Raw genomic sequence first — 13,666 nt, 5'->3', positions numbered from 1 at the left:
GGTCTCAATCCCAGACAAAGGTAACTGATTCAGTTTTTAATATCAACTGTATAGGAAAACTGTTTTCATGTCGCATTGGAACACATGGAGTACCTCCATGTTATATGCAACATGGAATGTTTTCTTTACATTTATTTTGGTATTCATAAGATGATGTCTTCGGTATTTGACATGTTCATCACATCAATGACTCGAGCAGATGTGAGTATATTAATATAATGTGTTGTTAAGGCTAGTATTATCAATTATTATGGGCAATGCATATTTTTATGTTATGTCAAAGCTTGATCAGAGATTTAAAGGTCTCTGTTGTGTAAATATAAATGATGATCAAAGAAAATAACCTCTGTGAACATTTAGTTTAATCAAATAATGTAATTTGGTTTCTAGCTTTTATGTTAAGAACATACACACTTGACTGCCAATTGCACTCAATATTGATCAGCAATTTCTGTATAAAAACAACCACCAATGTTAAATCATAAAACCATGCGTCAAGTACACTTTCCCCTGTGTTCGCAGTGACACGTAATGCTTCAAGTTCCTGCCTGCAGGTTGGAAGTATGAACCAGTTTAACAGGTATATGCTCAAGGAAAAGTGGTTATATATTTGGGATTGAGCCACACCATAAACCACCAGGTCAAAGGTCAAACACTGTCTTATATTGGGAAGATGTGTGTATGTAATGTATGGTTACACTGTCTCCAGTGTACATGTGTATGTTGTTGACTGGAATATGAACATTAACATAACTCATTAGATTTTTTGTTTTGGAGTGTGCCTCCCATCTGGGCTGTGGTTAGCCTATATTTCCTTTTTTGTGTTTTCATGACACCAAATGTTTATTTCTTCTGTCTGTCTATAAAGCTGTCGGTCTGTTTCTCTTTTCCATTTTCTCTTTTCCTCTCTTCCCTCCCTCCCTGCCTCCCTGCCCCAGGCAGTGTGTCTAGTTTCACAGAGCAATTGAAGGTGACAGGGACAGAGAGAGAGGGAGAGGGAGGGAGGGACAGAGGGAGGACACATCACAGTATCGCCTTGGGCTACACAACAGAAGAGGAAGAGAGAGAGAGATGGAGGGACAAAGAGAAAAGAAAGGAGAGACTCACCAAAGTACTCATAGGGAATTCCATAAACAGGTAATGGAAAGAAAGTTATACACTAAGACTTGAAATGTGTGTGAGTGTGTCTCATTAGCTGATATTCACTTTAACAAAAAAATCCCTAACAGTGTCTTTTTGCGTGTGAGCCTCATCCAGTCTGCTCATCTCACTCATAATATATGAACACATTATAGGATCCAGTCAGTAAGAGCAATTATAATGCACTCGAGTTTGTTTTTATTTTAACGACTTGATGAATATTTGTCGTGGCATTGTAACCATGGTGACTGCCTCCACCGCCATCGCCTCCCCCTCTCCTCCCCTCCCAGGCTCGTCCACCACCCCTTCCCCATCCCCCCTTCAGCGCTGAAAAAGCAAGGGATGGCGAGAGAGAGAAAGAGAGAGAGAGAGAGAGGTGACAGGAATGAACTAACAAGATGCACTAAAAAAAATGCATGTCCTGGAGCTACATGAATCTTTGCAGTGAAGCACGCGCTGCCTCACACACACACACACACACACACACACACACACACACACACACACACACACACAGACAGACACTCACACACACGTTATTGCATTCAGCACATAGGGATCACATAGGTTAAGCCACATTCCAACCACTGGAACACAATAAGATGCAACAATGATTTCTGAATAAAGGAAAAACAAATAGGGTAGCCAGATAGGAAACAAGGGGGGTGGGATGATAAATGTGTGTGGGGGGTTATTACAACTTTATTACAATTAACTAAGCACTTTTGTTACTCAACTTTCACTCCCTTAGTTTCCATTTTCATGTTTAAAGTATATTTGTATAAGTACTCAAAAAAAAAGTAAAATGTTGTAGTACTTGTACATGTGTATTAATTATTGTTTTGATACTTAATAGCGTACTTCTACTACACAGAATATTATTGAGGCAAATATTGTATTTGTTATTCCACGTATTTGATAGATATAGTTTATATGCAGAATATGATTTTACACATGCTCTTGTAACATATATAGATACATATATATATATCTATATATATATATAGATATAGATATATATAAAGCCTCGTAAAGAGATGAAGCTATCCACCATTGGATAGAGGAGCTTAAATGAGCTCTCTCTCGACCAGCTATAAACATGGAAAGGCTGCTATGTTTATGTATCAGTGATAATAGCGTTCGGTAAAGCTCACCTGGTAGAACAACAGCCTGGGTATGAATCCAACCCACGGCACTTTGTTGCATGTCAACACTCTCTCTCAATCCCTCTTTCCTGTCCCCAGTCTTCCTATAATGCAGGCAAAAACAAATTGAAGAAAATATAAATAATGACAATGCAATACTATAATAATATTATATAATATGTTGTCATTCTGCATAATTTGTCCGCAATTTTGATACTTAGAGAACATTTAGCTGATAACACATTCTTACTTTTACTCAATTAAAATCTTTGAATTTAGGACTTTTTTCTTGTGATGGTGTCTTTTTATAGTGTTATATTTGGTACTTTTACTTAACTAAGGGATCTTAATGCTTCCTCGTTGCACCATCGTTCTTACTTCTTTTTACCTTTGAACTTGTCAAGTCCCTTCCTTTCTCCAAGGCACATCTTGGAGGAAAGTAACAGGGGGGGGCAGAGCAATGGGGGCAGCGGAGAAAGAATAGCATAGTATGAAAGAGAGAGGGAGCGACAGAGAGAAAGGGAGCGCAAAGTCTTGTCAACCGGAAATAAAACAAGCTGGCACCCTCCCCATCCCCAAGCCCCAACACCCACCCCAAAGTCACATACTTCCTCTTCACTCTCTCTCTCTCTCTCTCCTCTGTCTCCCTGCTTCCATCTTCCATCTCTCTCTTCTTCTCTCCCCTCCGCTGCAAAGAGATACATTTAAACCCCGGTTCTACTCTGCTCTCGCTCTTTGACTCTACCATACATGCCGTCATACCTGCGTCATTACTTACGCCTCACATAGACCTCGTGTGCCTATCGCCGAGGGTTTCTGTATGGTGCTCCTTTAACCCGATCTGGGGCCAGACAATGCCTTTGTTTATTGTCCCATAGCTTTAAGCTCAGTGTTCTATGGCAGGAGAACAATACCTCTGTTGTGAGGGAACAATACGTAGGTGCTCTGGGAAACACTGCTAGCCCTTGTGTTAAAGAATATTGTGGTAACTTTACTACCTACAGCATCTTTACTGCATTGTAGGCCTAACACACTGGTGCTGGGATTAAGTAACTCAAACCTTATGAGCATAATAGCGGATCAAGAAAAGAAGACGGCGTCAACACAGAGCTGAACATGTATTTCGTCAAATAAATCATTAGATGATCGACAAAATGTAAACTCCAACTCTTTTGATCGTTGATTTGTTTCAATAATTTTTCAAACAAAAAATGCCAAATATTTACTTTGAGAATGTGCTGCTTTTTCTGACATCATTTTTAATGAAACTTTGGATATCTTTGGGGTTTGGTCTTATCGCCAACAAATACACCAATAGCTTAAAATTGCAAAATCAAAAACTAATTCTACATTTTCTGCTGTTTTATGAACCAACGAAGAAATAAACCAGCAGATTATTCAATAATGAAGACAAAGACAAAAAAATGCAGAGCATGCTTTTGTAAAACGGCATTTTTAACTGATACTGACTGTAACAAGAATTTAGCTTTTTTATAATTCTTTTTATATATATATATATTACTCATAATTATATGATGAAGATATATAGGTTTTGCTAATGTTGTTGCTACATTAGTGAATGGAATCTCTATTGAACACATCTTGGCATTTAATAATTAAATATTCTCTTTTGAGACATTAACATCTTTATTACATTGGTTGGCTACATAAAACTAAATCAATAAATGATCAAAAAGCATTACTCATATGTACCTAATAACTGTGTGGTAATAACACATTTTAGTATGTTTTATTAATGATACAGACTGTGCCACGATCTTTTGTAAAATATTTTTTCCATCTTTGTAGTTTATCAGTGTTACAAATAGATTGAAAAATCAATAACGTAATATATAGATAATATGACTACCTAACATGTTTTGATGACATCATATCACGGGCTCAAGCAGATAGAACAATCAATACAATAAGTTATTATTAAGGCTAATATTACTAATTTTACAGCGAAATATCTCTGTAATAATAACATGCTTTTGTTTTACAACTATGTATAACGATTCAGTGTCTTACAGATGCTAAAATCAATATAATAATAATAATAATAATAGTAATACTGATACTACTACTAATAATAATAGATTCTGTTTCCTAATACTTATAAAAAAGTAATCTTTTATTCATGCCTAAAAGTATCTGCTTCTGTGTGCAGTTGGTGAATGTTTTATTTTACAATACAATATGATAGCAGATGCATGTGGATATGTCAATGCTTTCTTTATCAAAGTTTTAAAACATCCAAATGAGGATCAATGAAAATGAGTCCTTGCCAGTGTGAACTTTGAGTTTATTCAATAATATGAGTTGACTGGTTGCACGTGTGTTTGTGTGAAAAACTAACACAGTTGACCGATTATACTCTGTTTCTTATGTGCAATTCATGGTTAAATTTGAATTCCATCATCTATTTATCATCCACTATCTCTCCATTATCTGTGCTTTATGCTCCACTCTCTCGGCCTCCCCTCCTCCTCTTGCTGGCATTAAGTTCAAACTTGACACTGATGTTGACTCACTTTGTCACCCCTCGGTGGCTCCCTCTCTCTCTCTCTCTCTCTCTCTCTTACTCTCTCTCTCTCTCTCTCCATCGCTTGGAGGACAAGAGTGCCCGCAGACGCATTTCTCTCCAGAGCCCCCCCCTCTTCCTCTTTCACTCTCTCTCACCCTGTCTAACTCTCTCCATCTCTTTCCTACTCTCTGCTTTACACACATACACACAGTTATTGTCAACAAAGCTGGAGAACAAGGGACGTAGGGGGAACAGGGGAATACAGGTCCACGGAGGAGGAAAGTAACACACAGGACCCACCACATCATTTCACCTGGACACTTGGTGAGTTTTCAAAACAATTCTGTCTTTTCAGTGCTTGCATGTGGTATCATTCTGTGCAGAGATCCCTTCTTTAATGTGGACTTTGGCAGAGGCTTAGAGATGGACCTCAAGTTACTTTGCCGTCTTAGGATAATTTATGGAGTTTAATATTATATCCTTCGCTCAAATTAATTAAGTTTGACCTTTGACATCATGCTGCTGGAGTAGTTAGTGAGATTCGGCTCAGTATTGACCTTTGCATTCCTCTCCAAAGAGGAAGTTTCTAAAATAAACGGGGAATGCAAGACGCGATGAGGAGCAGAGAAAAGCCTTTATTCTCCGCAGACTTAGACTTGTATTTATTTTGGCAGATAATGATGCTTATGGACATACTTGAGCCCCTTACTGTCTTATCCTGAAAGTTTAACATGGGTTTGGTTCAAATGTCTTGTTCATGAAGCCGCTGTGTGTGTGTGTGTGTGTGTGTGCGATGCCAGTTGGCGGCTACATGTAAATGCATTGTCTTTTCATGCATACATGTGTGCTTGCGAACTTGTGCTTACCAGCAGAGATAGAGCTAAAAGCAAGTAGCATAATAAATGTCATGGCTTTCAGAGTGGGTTCTAATGTACCTTTGCTCCCCATGGCATACTAGCATACCAATGTATAACACACACACGGTACGACAGCGAGCATGTAACTAACTCCATTTCTGTCTGTCATCATGAGGCTAATTCGCCACAATGCCTACCATGTGTGAACTCATGCGATATGAACCCCTCCTTCTTCTTCTCCTCTTCGTTCCTTCCCCTAACCCTCCTCCAGGAGGAAGGATTGGAGGACCGAAGGAGGGAGAGAGGTGCCAAAGGTGACAGTAAACAGGGGCGGACAGGACAGGACTGCTTTCATTTCTCTTCATGGTGGTTTGGACACTCGTAGCATGTATGAGAAGTTAACCATGCTGAACCTGCAGAGCGGCTCAAACTGGAGTGGGCCTAATAACTGGTACCATGACCCAACCGGCATTCAGACACAACACAGCACAGGTGAGGGGAGATTTACAACATATGTCAGTGCTCACAGGTCATCAGTTGAATGTCACCGAATTCAAGCCACATTAAAAGCAGCAGTCACTTGTGTCCCACACACTTCTTGTTAGTTCAACGCATGAATCTGCACATTCTGTTAATCTAGTATCCGATGTAGGAATTTTCCTGACACTCCCACATCTCTTTTGTCACCTTCCAGTGTCTGAGGGCTGTCTGCTGGACACAGAGGGCAGCATGGGGGGGGAGGCAGGAGGAGGGGGAACGGGCAGAGGGGGAGGAGTCCCCGTGGAGAGGGACGAGGGCGAGGAGTCTCAGCTGAGGCTGCAGCTCAAGAGGAAGCTGCAGAGGAACAGGACCAGCTTCACACAGGAGCAGATCGAGGCTCTGGAGAAAGGTCAGGCCATGCAAGCACGCACAGCTCAGTCTTTGCTTTTCAGCCAATTGCCGCCCTCCGTGGGCCCCGGCCACACCAGAGTGTGGCGTGACGCAGCTTGTCCTGCTGCTTTTCCCCCCTGCCAACACCTTTGCCATTGGACTGTAGTCTTTACACCTTGTTTACAGCTTTTTGGGAAATGGCAGGGGACATAAATATGAGAAATTGTGAGGAAATATTTTAGCAGCAAACATCGCCTCCCATGATGACTTCTAGATGCAAATTATCCATAATCTTTACCCCACACATATTCCCGATCTGCTCCAAAAAGCCTCCGGCAGCGTGTACAGCAGAGTTTTGATAATGCATCATTACTATTGTTGGATTATGCAGTGAGATCCGGTCCTCGTAGCACGAGATCCACAGAGAGGGATCAGAAAGGCACCCTTGACTGGATATGGCTGCAGCAGGCCCTTGAGCTAAATAAGGACGCAATGTCCACTGTGCAGCCGAGTGGAAATGTATCACTGTGGTCACTCAGTACAAATGACATTAATGAGGTACACTGACCTCAGTGCATGGCCAAGGCACAATAACAATCATGTGTTGACACAGATGCCAATTATAACCAAGCCAATTATAACAATTTGTGAGACAGACTTAATTTATAGAGCTGTCATTGTAATATGGATTTATAAACCATGTGTTACAAGTGGGAACTTAAGTCTTTGGTTATTTACAATGCTGGTCATATGTCAATCTTATATATATTATTATATATATATATACATATATATATATATATATATATATATATATATATATATATATATATACATACACGGTACTATAGCGATCATATATATATATATATATATATATATATATATACATATATATATATATATATATGTATATATATATATATATATATATATATATATATATATATATGTATGTGTGTCTTAACAGATTTATTTGTTTTGGTTTCTCTGTTGACATTTTATTGACATGCTAAACTAATGTTAAGCATCATAATTGTAGACAGCTCAGATCTATAAAGACTTCTCCATTACCAGACCTGAAACTTCAGAGTTCATTAGGATGACTCAGACTGTCAGTTAGAGGGTGAGGCGTATTCTCGTTTAGACTTGTCAACAACCAAAATGTCAGCACTTTGTCAACTTTAAATTAACTGCCACAATGAGAAATGATGCTCAGATACCAAAAGTCTCATTGATACAAACTCACGGCTCATTCAGGATTTTACTTACCTCAAGCTGCTGTGAACAGATAGGAATATTGGAATATTGATCATTTGAATTAAATGTTTCTGCTGTTAAGTGAGACGCAGTGCCTAATATAGATACTCTGAATTTAGAAAATAAATGATGACAAAATTAAAAACTATAAGGATTTTGTTTTTGCTTAATTTCAGTCAGCCTACTTTGAAATAAAGTGTTAAGGCAGCTTCTCAACTTGATATGAACTTTCTGCGTGTTCCATAACGATAAATCATTTATACAAAGTGCAACAGATAAATATTTCAACTACGGTTGTAAGGATACATCTCAGCTTCCTGGATTTGTGTATTCCATGACAAGATAATTAATGATCTTAAGCATTAATTACGTGATATGCAGATGCATATCTGTCAATATCCATCTCAATAATTAATAGGTGATTATAATTAATTTCTGTTTGAATCTACTGAAATCTTTCTGTTCACAGAAACAGATTAATTAAAAGCGTGTTAACAACACGCAGCAAGGGTTATTAGGCGAGCTGTCCTGTCATCCTCGATTAAGACTCGCACTGTGTGTTTGACATTAGTTAATATCTTCCACAGAGTTTGAAAGGACACATTACCCAGATGTCTTTGCGAGGGAGAGATTGGCAAACAAGATTGATTTACCGGAGGCCCGGATACAGGTAAGAGAACTAGGATTTTATTTGTATACCTCTGATGATCAACCTGTAACAACATGTAGATCGTCATGATTTTAAAGAAGGCTGACAGAACTCTTCGATTGACAGGTGTGGTTCTCAAACCGAAGAGCCAAGTGGAGGAGGGAAGAAAAGCTTCGCAATCAAAGGAGGTCAGGGGGTGTGACTTCCTGTTCACAGAGCCAAGCCCCTCTCACCACTTCCTTCAACACATCTGTCTACCATCAGCAGCACGGCAGCAGTTCAGGTGTGTTCATTGGCTCATTTGTACAGTACATCAGTGAAACATAAAGCATTCACATTTACTCAGAGGGACATTTTGCAACTGCGTGTGTGTGTGTGTGTGTGTGTGTGTGTGTGCGTGTGCTTACCATCTTGCTTTGCGTGTCTCTCTCCAGGGTCCATGTTGAGTCAGGCTGAGTCGTCCCTGCCCAGCTACAGCTCCCTGTCAGTTTTCTCATCTGGAGTCCAGGTTGGACATTTCATCATTCATCATTCATCAGCACCTTCCAAACTTTACTAAAGCAGGTCATCGCCACAGAGCAGAGCCTGCTCATTAACTCTATACGTCAAGGGTATAAAATATAGAATAATACAAATAGATACATGAATAAATCATGACTACTGCAAATATAAATACTACTGTTACGACTCTTAACATGTTGTTATCCAAATATCATTATTTATTATTAATAAACGTTATAATTATAATACAAACAACAACAATAATAATAATAATAAAGATAATAATACTAAACGGTAACCTAAATAAAACACACACAGCTTAAAAGAGACAGAAATAAGTAAATCTAGAAATGTGTGAATTATAACTTGACTTTCTTAAAGAAGCAAACAAAGGGTTGATTCATCAAAAACAATCTTTCAAATCTTGATTTTGATTAGGTATAATTATGATATTAACTCATGAATAGACGCACTCATTACTCCATAAGATTGACAAGTTAAAGGCTTCCTAGCAAGCAAATTGCTTAACAATAAAAGATTTAGTGTGAAAGCTTCTGTGCGATGAACCCAAATAATCAGTGGGGTCAAAGGATCCTTGCGGGCCAAGCCATTGTTTAGGGATCATCAGTAAAAAAATGTTTAACTAGATGTTTCTTTTGCAAAAGCCACCTGACAGCCGCATGAAAATAAATACACTTTTTTGTTTCTTATTTTACATGAATGTCTATCAAATGTAATGCATGGGTGCCATAACAAAATCAAAAGATTATTATTTACTTAAGTGCATTACAAATTATTGTCTGCATAAATCCCAGTCAGCAGACTTTTCAGTTTGTCTCTTTTTCTTGTTTATTCTTTATTCAAATACCCATTGGGCTGTAGTAGTTGTAGTAGCCACACAGAATAATACAAAACAACAATTATCAATGGGAGAAGGAAATGCTGAACAAGAAACATAAAAATAAGACATGTGTTTCGCATGTGTAATGCAAAGAATGTTGGCTGCTGTTGTGTTTTCCTCCTGCTGAACCACTCTAGCGCCTCTATGTGGTCAACCTGAAACACTGCCACTTACAGTACATGTTGTAATAAACAGCAACATACAAAGAGAGAGTTTAGAGAGTATAGTTTGTTGTTTCAATAATTATCTAACCCAAATCTTTCTCTCAGTCTATTCCTCCCCAGTCGGCCTCCTCCTACTCCTGCATGTTACCTCCATCCCCCTCTGCCCCGCGCAGCTTTGACTCATCGACGTACTCCTCCCCTCATCTGCAGACTCCATCCTCGGCCAACTCCAACACTGGTGAGGATTTCTGTGGCAGATATGGTTTTATTCAACAGGGACGTTGTCTCTGAGTGCTTGCGGGATTGAAAGTCCACAGAGTGAGTAACTGCATCCGTTGTTCTTCTCCCTCCATCCCATCCAGGGCTCATCTCGCCCGGCGTTTCAGTGCCGGTCCAGGTTCCAGGAGCTGAGCAGCAGAGCATGAGTCATAACCTGGGTCAGTACTGGGCCAGATTACAGTGAACAACAGACAATGGCTGCCAACAAAAGAAGGAGAAAAAAGGGCACGTAACAAAAAAGTGTCAAAACAAAATGGGGTGACACAGGTTTTAAGGAAGCACAGGACTGAGCTATAGAGAGGGCCTCAACGAGTTGCAGACCCGAAATGCATTAAATGTTTACAAATTCAGACAAGAGCAGCTTTGGTTGCACTTGACAGTACTCTGGTCATACTGGTATTTGCTTAGTATTATCAGGTTGCACTCTTTTGTTTGGATAGTGTATTATCCATAGGGATCATCAGGATTAGAAATAGGATTAGCTTGAGGTGTGTTTAGGATTAAAATAGAGTCAGGATTAGTAAAAGGCTTAAATTCAGGGTTAGGTTACATTGTCTTTGGAGATAAAAATGGTGCGTTTTATCACCAGATAGTTGAGGATTAGCATTGGACTCTTTCAAAGTTTTATCATTATTTATTATTTACATTTTACCCAAAAAAATGCGATAAAGAAAATGACTCTGGATAAAAACAAAAGCAAACTGAAGACTTGTCTGTCCTCTAAATACACGGAGATGTGGTTGAAAGCTCTAAAAAGCCAGTAAGTGTACTTTTGAGCTTATTATTCTGTTACATGTTTAAACAAGGTTTATCCGACCTGACGTTACTACAAGCCCTCTGCCCATAAACGTAAATGTCTCCCAAGTTCATAAAAAAAAGAATAAAAAGACAGCTTCATGAACTGCACCCTTGAATTTTCAAATATCAAAAGTGGAAAAAGAGTTTTTTTTCCTCATGCATGCATGCTGAGCAAATGGCAGGATTATGATTATAATTCTACCACACAGAAATTGATATGTGATTCAGTTGTACTAAGTAAATGCCAGCAGATGTCTGTATTGTGACGTGTAACCACGGTTTCTTGTTACTTGAGCAGCTCAGTGATGTTGTGATAGCAAGCTTGTTCCATAAGCATAAGCTGCGTGAGGCTACTTTACAGATGTTCAACTTGCTTACAGCAATCACTTTTACTAAAACTTAAAATAAAAAAATAAATCCTGCCTACGCTGCCAGCAACATTACACTAAGACTGATACTGCATATTTTTGTACAGACATCTATGTATGATGAAGATAACTGTGAAATATTGTCAGACATTATTGGAGGGAAGAATGTAGCACGTTGTGGACTCGAATCATCTTCAAAGCACAAAAATGATATCGTTAGGGACACACCATGTCAATATTACTGTCAGATATTATCCGATACATAAAATACATAAAAATATGACTCATTTACAAGTTTCCTAGATGACTTTTGCCAAAAACTACAGCAAAGCAATTACATTTTCTCTTTGATATATGTATATATATATATATGTATGTATGTATGTATATATATATGACGTTATATATATGTATATACATATATATGTATATACATATATGTATATATATGTATGTATGTATATATATATATATATATATATATATATATATATATATATATATATATATGAATAACAGAAACAATTCCATTATAGATTCAGCAGTGAAACATATTTTGATTGGCAGGGACTTTTTTGTACATCACTAATGAACCATATCTATTAGCCCGAGACAATCAATAATCCATACACAGCAAACAAAGAGGCTGCCTTCAAACCATCAAACACTTCAGAGACTGACAATCAAAGCTGGGAGGTGAAGGAGATTTAAAAAATAAAAAAAAGAAGAAGAAGAAAAAACTGTGAAATTATTGCAACACTGTTGATACAATAGCAATGACATCAACTGTGCATGACCAAAAATAAGCCGCTGTAGACAATCAGTTACTTGCAGAAATGAATCGAGTATTGTACAAAAGCGTGACTGTACTTTGCAGGGTTTTTAACCTCTGCTCACTTTCCCCTGACTATTGGTTTTGTTGATGCATCTCAGTTTAATCTCAAATGAAATGTCTTTCAACTCTTATTTATTTGTCTTTTCACTCGTTCACACAAGTCCTCTGTGTTGTTTCTGTTGTCGTTGTGTGTTGTGTTAGTACTGTATAGCTACCAAGAGTCAACCCTTTTGTGAAGGCCTTGGATCCCTTTAATGAAAATAAAACTGTGTGTAATGAATATGTATTCAAGGGCCTTTATTTCTGATGTGCTGTTTAAAAAGGTGTTTTAATTCAACAAGAGTTTGAACTGTTAATCATTCAGAGATGAGGTTTGAAACAGTATTCTTATATTATCATCATTACCCAAATACAAAGCAATTCATTACATTCTTGGGTAAATCCAATATGTGGAAATAGTATTTGTTGTCAAATAGTGTTAAACTCCTTAAAAAATCCTCAACATATAAAATGTAATGACATAAAGTACTTTAAAAGAAGATTTGGTTGATTTAGCGCTGCTTTAATCCATATGTATTTATTTGGATCACGGATTACAACACCACTTGTCTTTGAAAGGTGTCGCTCGTAGTGATGAACCCACACTGTCACCCAACTGTGCAGTTCCTCTCACTTCTACATTTTAGTGTCTTTTAGGTCTACGTTTTGGTTTTCCAGCTCTCAACCCTAACACGATACAACTTCATTGTCTATATGAAGTGTTTACACTGTACTTCAAATGTGTATGCAGGCTGAACATACGGTTCAACAAATGACATTTCCTCATAGATGTAAAAACTAATTCAAAAAGTAATGACAATTAAATCACATTATATCTTTTGGATTCAGATTTTAGTTAGTTATTTTGGTTTAGCAACCAGATTGACTGATGTATAAAAAAATTCTTGCACTTGCATTTAAATAAAGGGAATTTGGTATTCTCTATTTGAAACGTGCAATAAATAATAATAATAATAATAATGCATTTAATTTATATAAATCCAAAGATATACTGCAAGGAGGTCTGCGCATGCTCTTGTGGTGAGATGTGTGTGTGCCAATAATATTTGTACACATTTGGATTGGAACATTAACTTTTAGTTAAAAGTGCGGCGCATCTCTATCAGATGCCGTCGGGATTCGATAAATTGTAAGTGAGACCTGGTTGGACATTTAGAAGGAAGGACATGTTTTTGCTGACTGGCTGCTTTCATGAGCATTTTTCTACAAATGAGCTCTACAAATGAGCTGTACACTCTCTGCCCGACACTAAACAATATACAAAGTTAACAACTAGCTTGTGAACATAGTGAAGCATTTAGAAGCTGAGGAG

At 37.9% G+C, this 13,666-nt stretch overlaps 1 protein-coding gene across 1 annotated transcript; it reads left to right on the top strand.

Moving 5' to 3' along the window:
• Positions 1–2,191: 2,191 nt before the first annotated feature.
• pax10 (paired box 10) lies at positions 2,192–11,785 on the top strand. Its single transcript, XM_034559389.1, has 8 exons — positions 2,192–5,136; positions 5,941–6,161; positions 6,364–6,558; positions 8,387–8,469; positions 8,575–8,731; positions 8,883–8,956; positions 10,120–10,252; positions 10,377–11,785. The coding sequence occupies exons 2-8, from the start codon at positions 6,056–6,058 to the stop codon at positions 10,475–10,477; spliced, it is 849 nt and encodes a 282-aa protein (XP_034415280.1). The 5' UTR covers positions 2,192–5,136; positions 5,941–6,055; the 3' UTR covers positions 10,478–11,785.
• The last annotated feature ends 1,881 nt before the right edge of the window (positions 11,786–13,666 follow it).

Source organism: Cyclopterus lumpus, chromosome 19 (genome assembly GCF_009769545.1).
Source record: "Cyclopterus lumpus isolate fCycLum1 chromosome 19, fCycLum1.pri, whole genome shotgun sequence".
NCBI lineage: Eukaryota > Metazoa > Chordata > Actinopteri > Perciformes > Cyclopteridae > Cyclopterus > Cyclopterus lumpus.
The sequence above is the reverse complement of the archived record's forward strand: the minus strand, read 5'-3'. Positions and strand labels throughout refer to the sequence as shown.

Bases quoted from the DNA above. Each gene is read 5' to 3' on its own strand.
- pax10 (XM_034559389.1), top strand. From the start codon at position 6,056: ATGTATGAGAAGTTAACCATGCTGAACCTGCAGAGCGGCTCAAACTGG. The intron at 8,470-8,574 runs GTAAGAGAACTA...TTCGATTGACAG, and splicing joins TACCGGAGGCCCGGATACAG to GTGTGGTTCTCAAACCGAAG. The intron at 10,253-10,376 runs GTGAGGATTTCT...CATCCCATCCAG, and splicing joins CTCGGCCAACTCCAACACTG to GGCTCATCTCGCCCGGCGTT.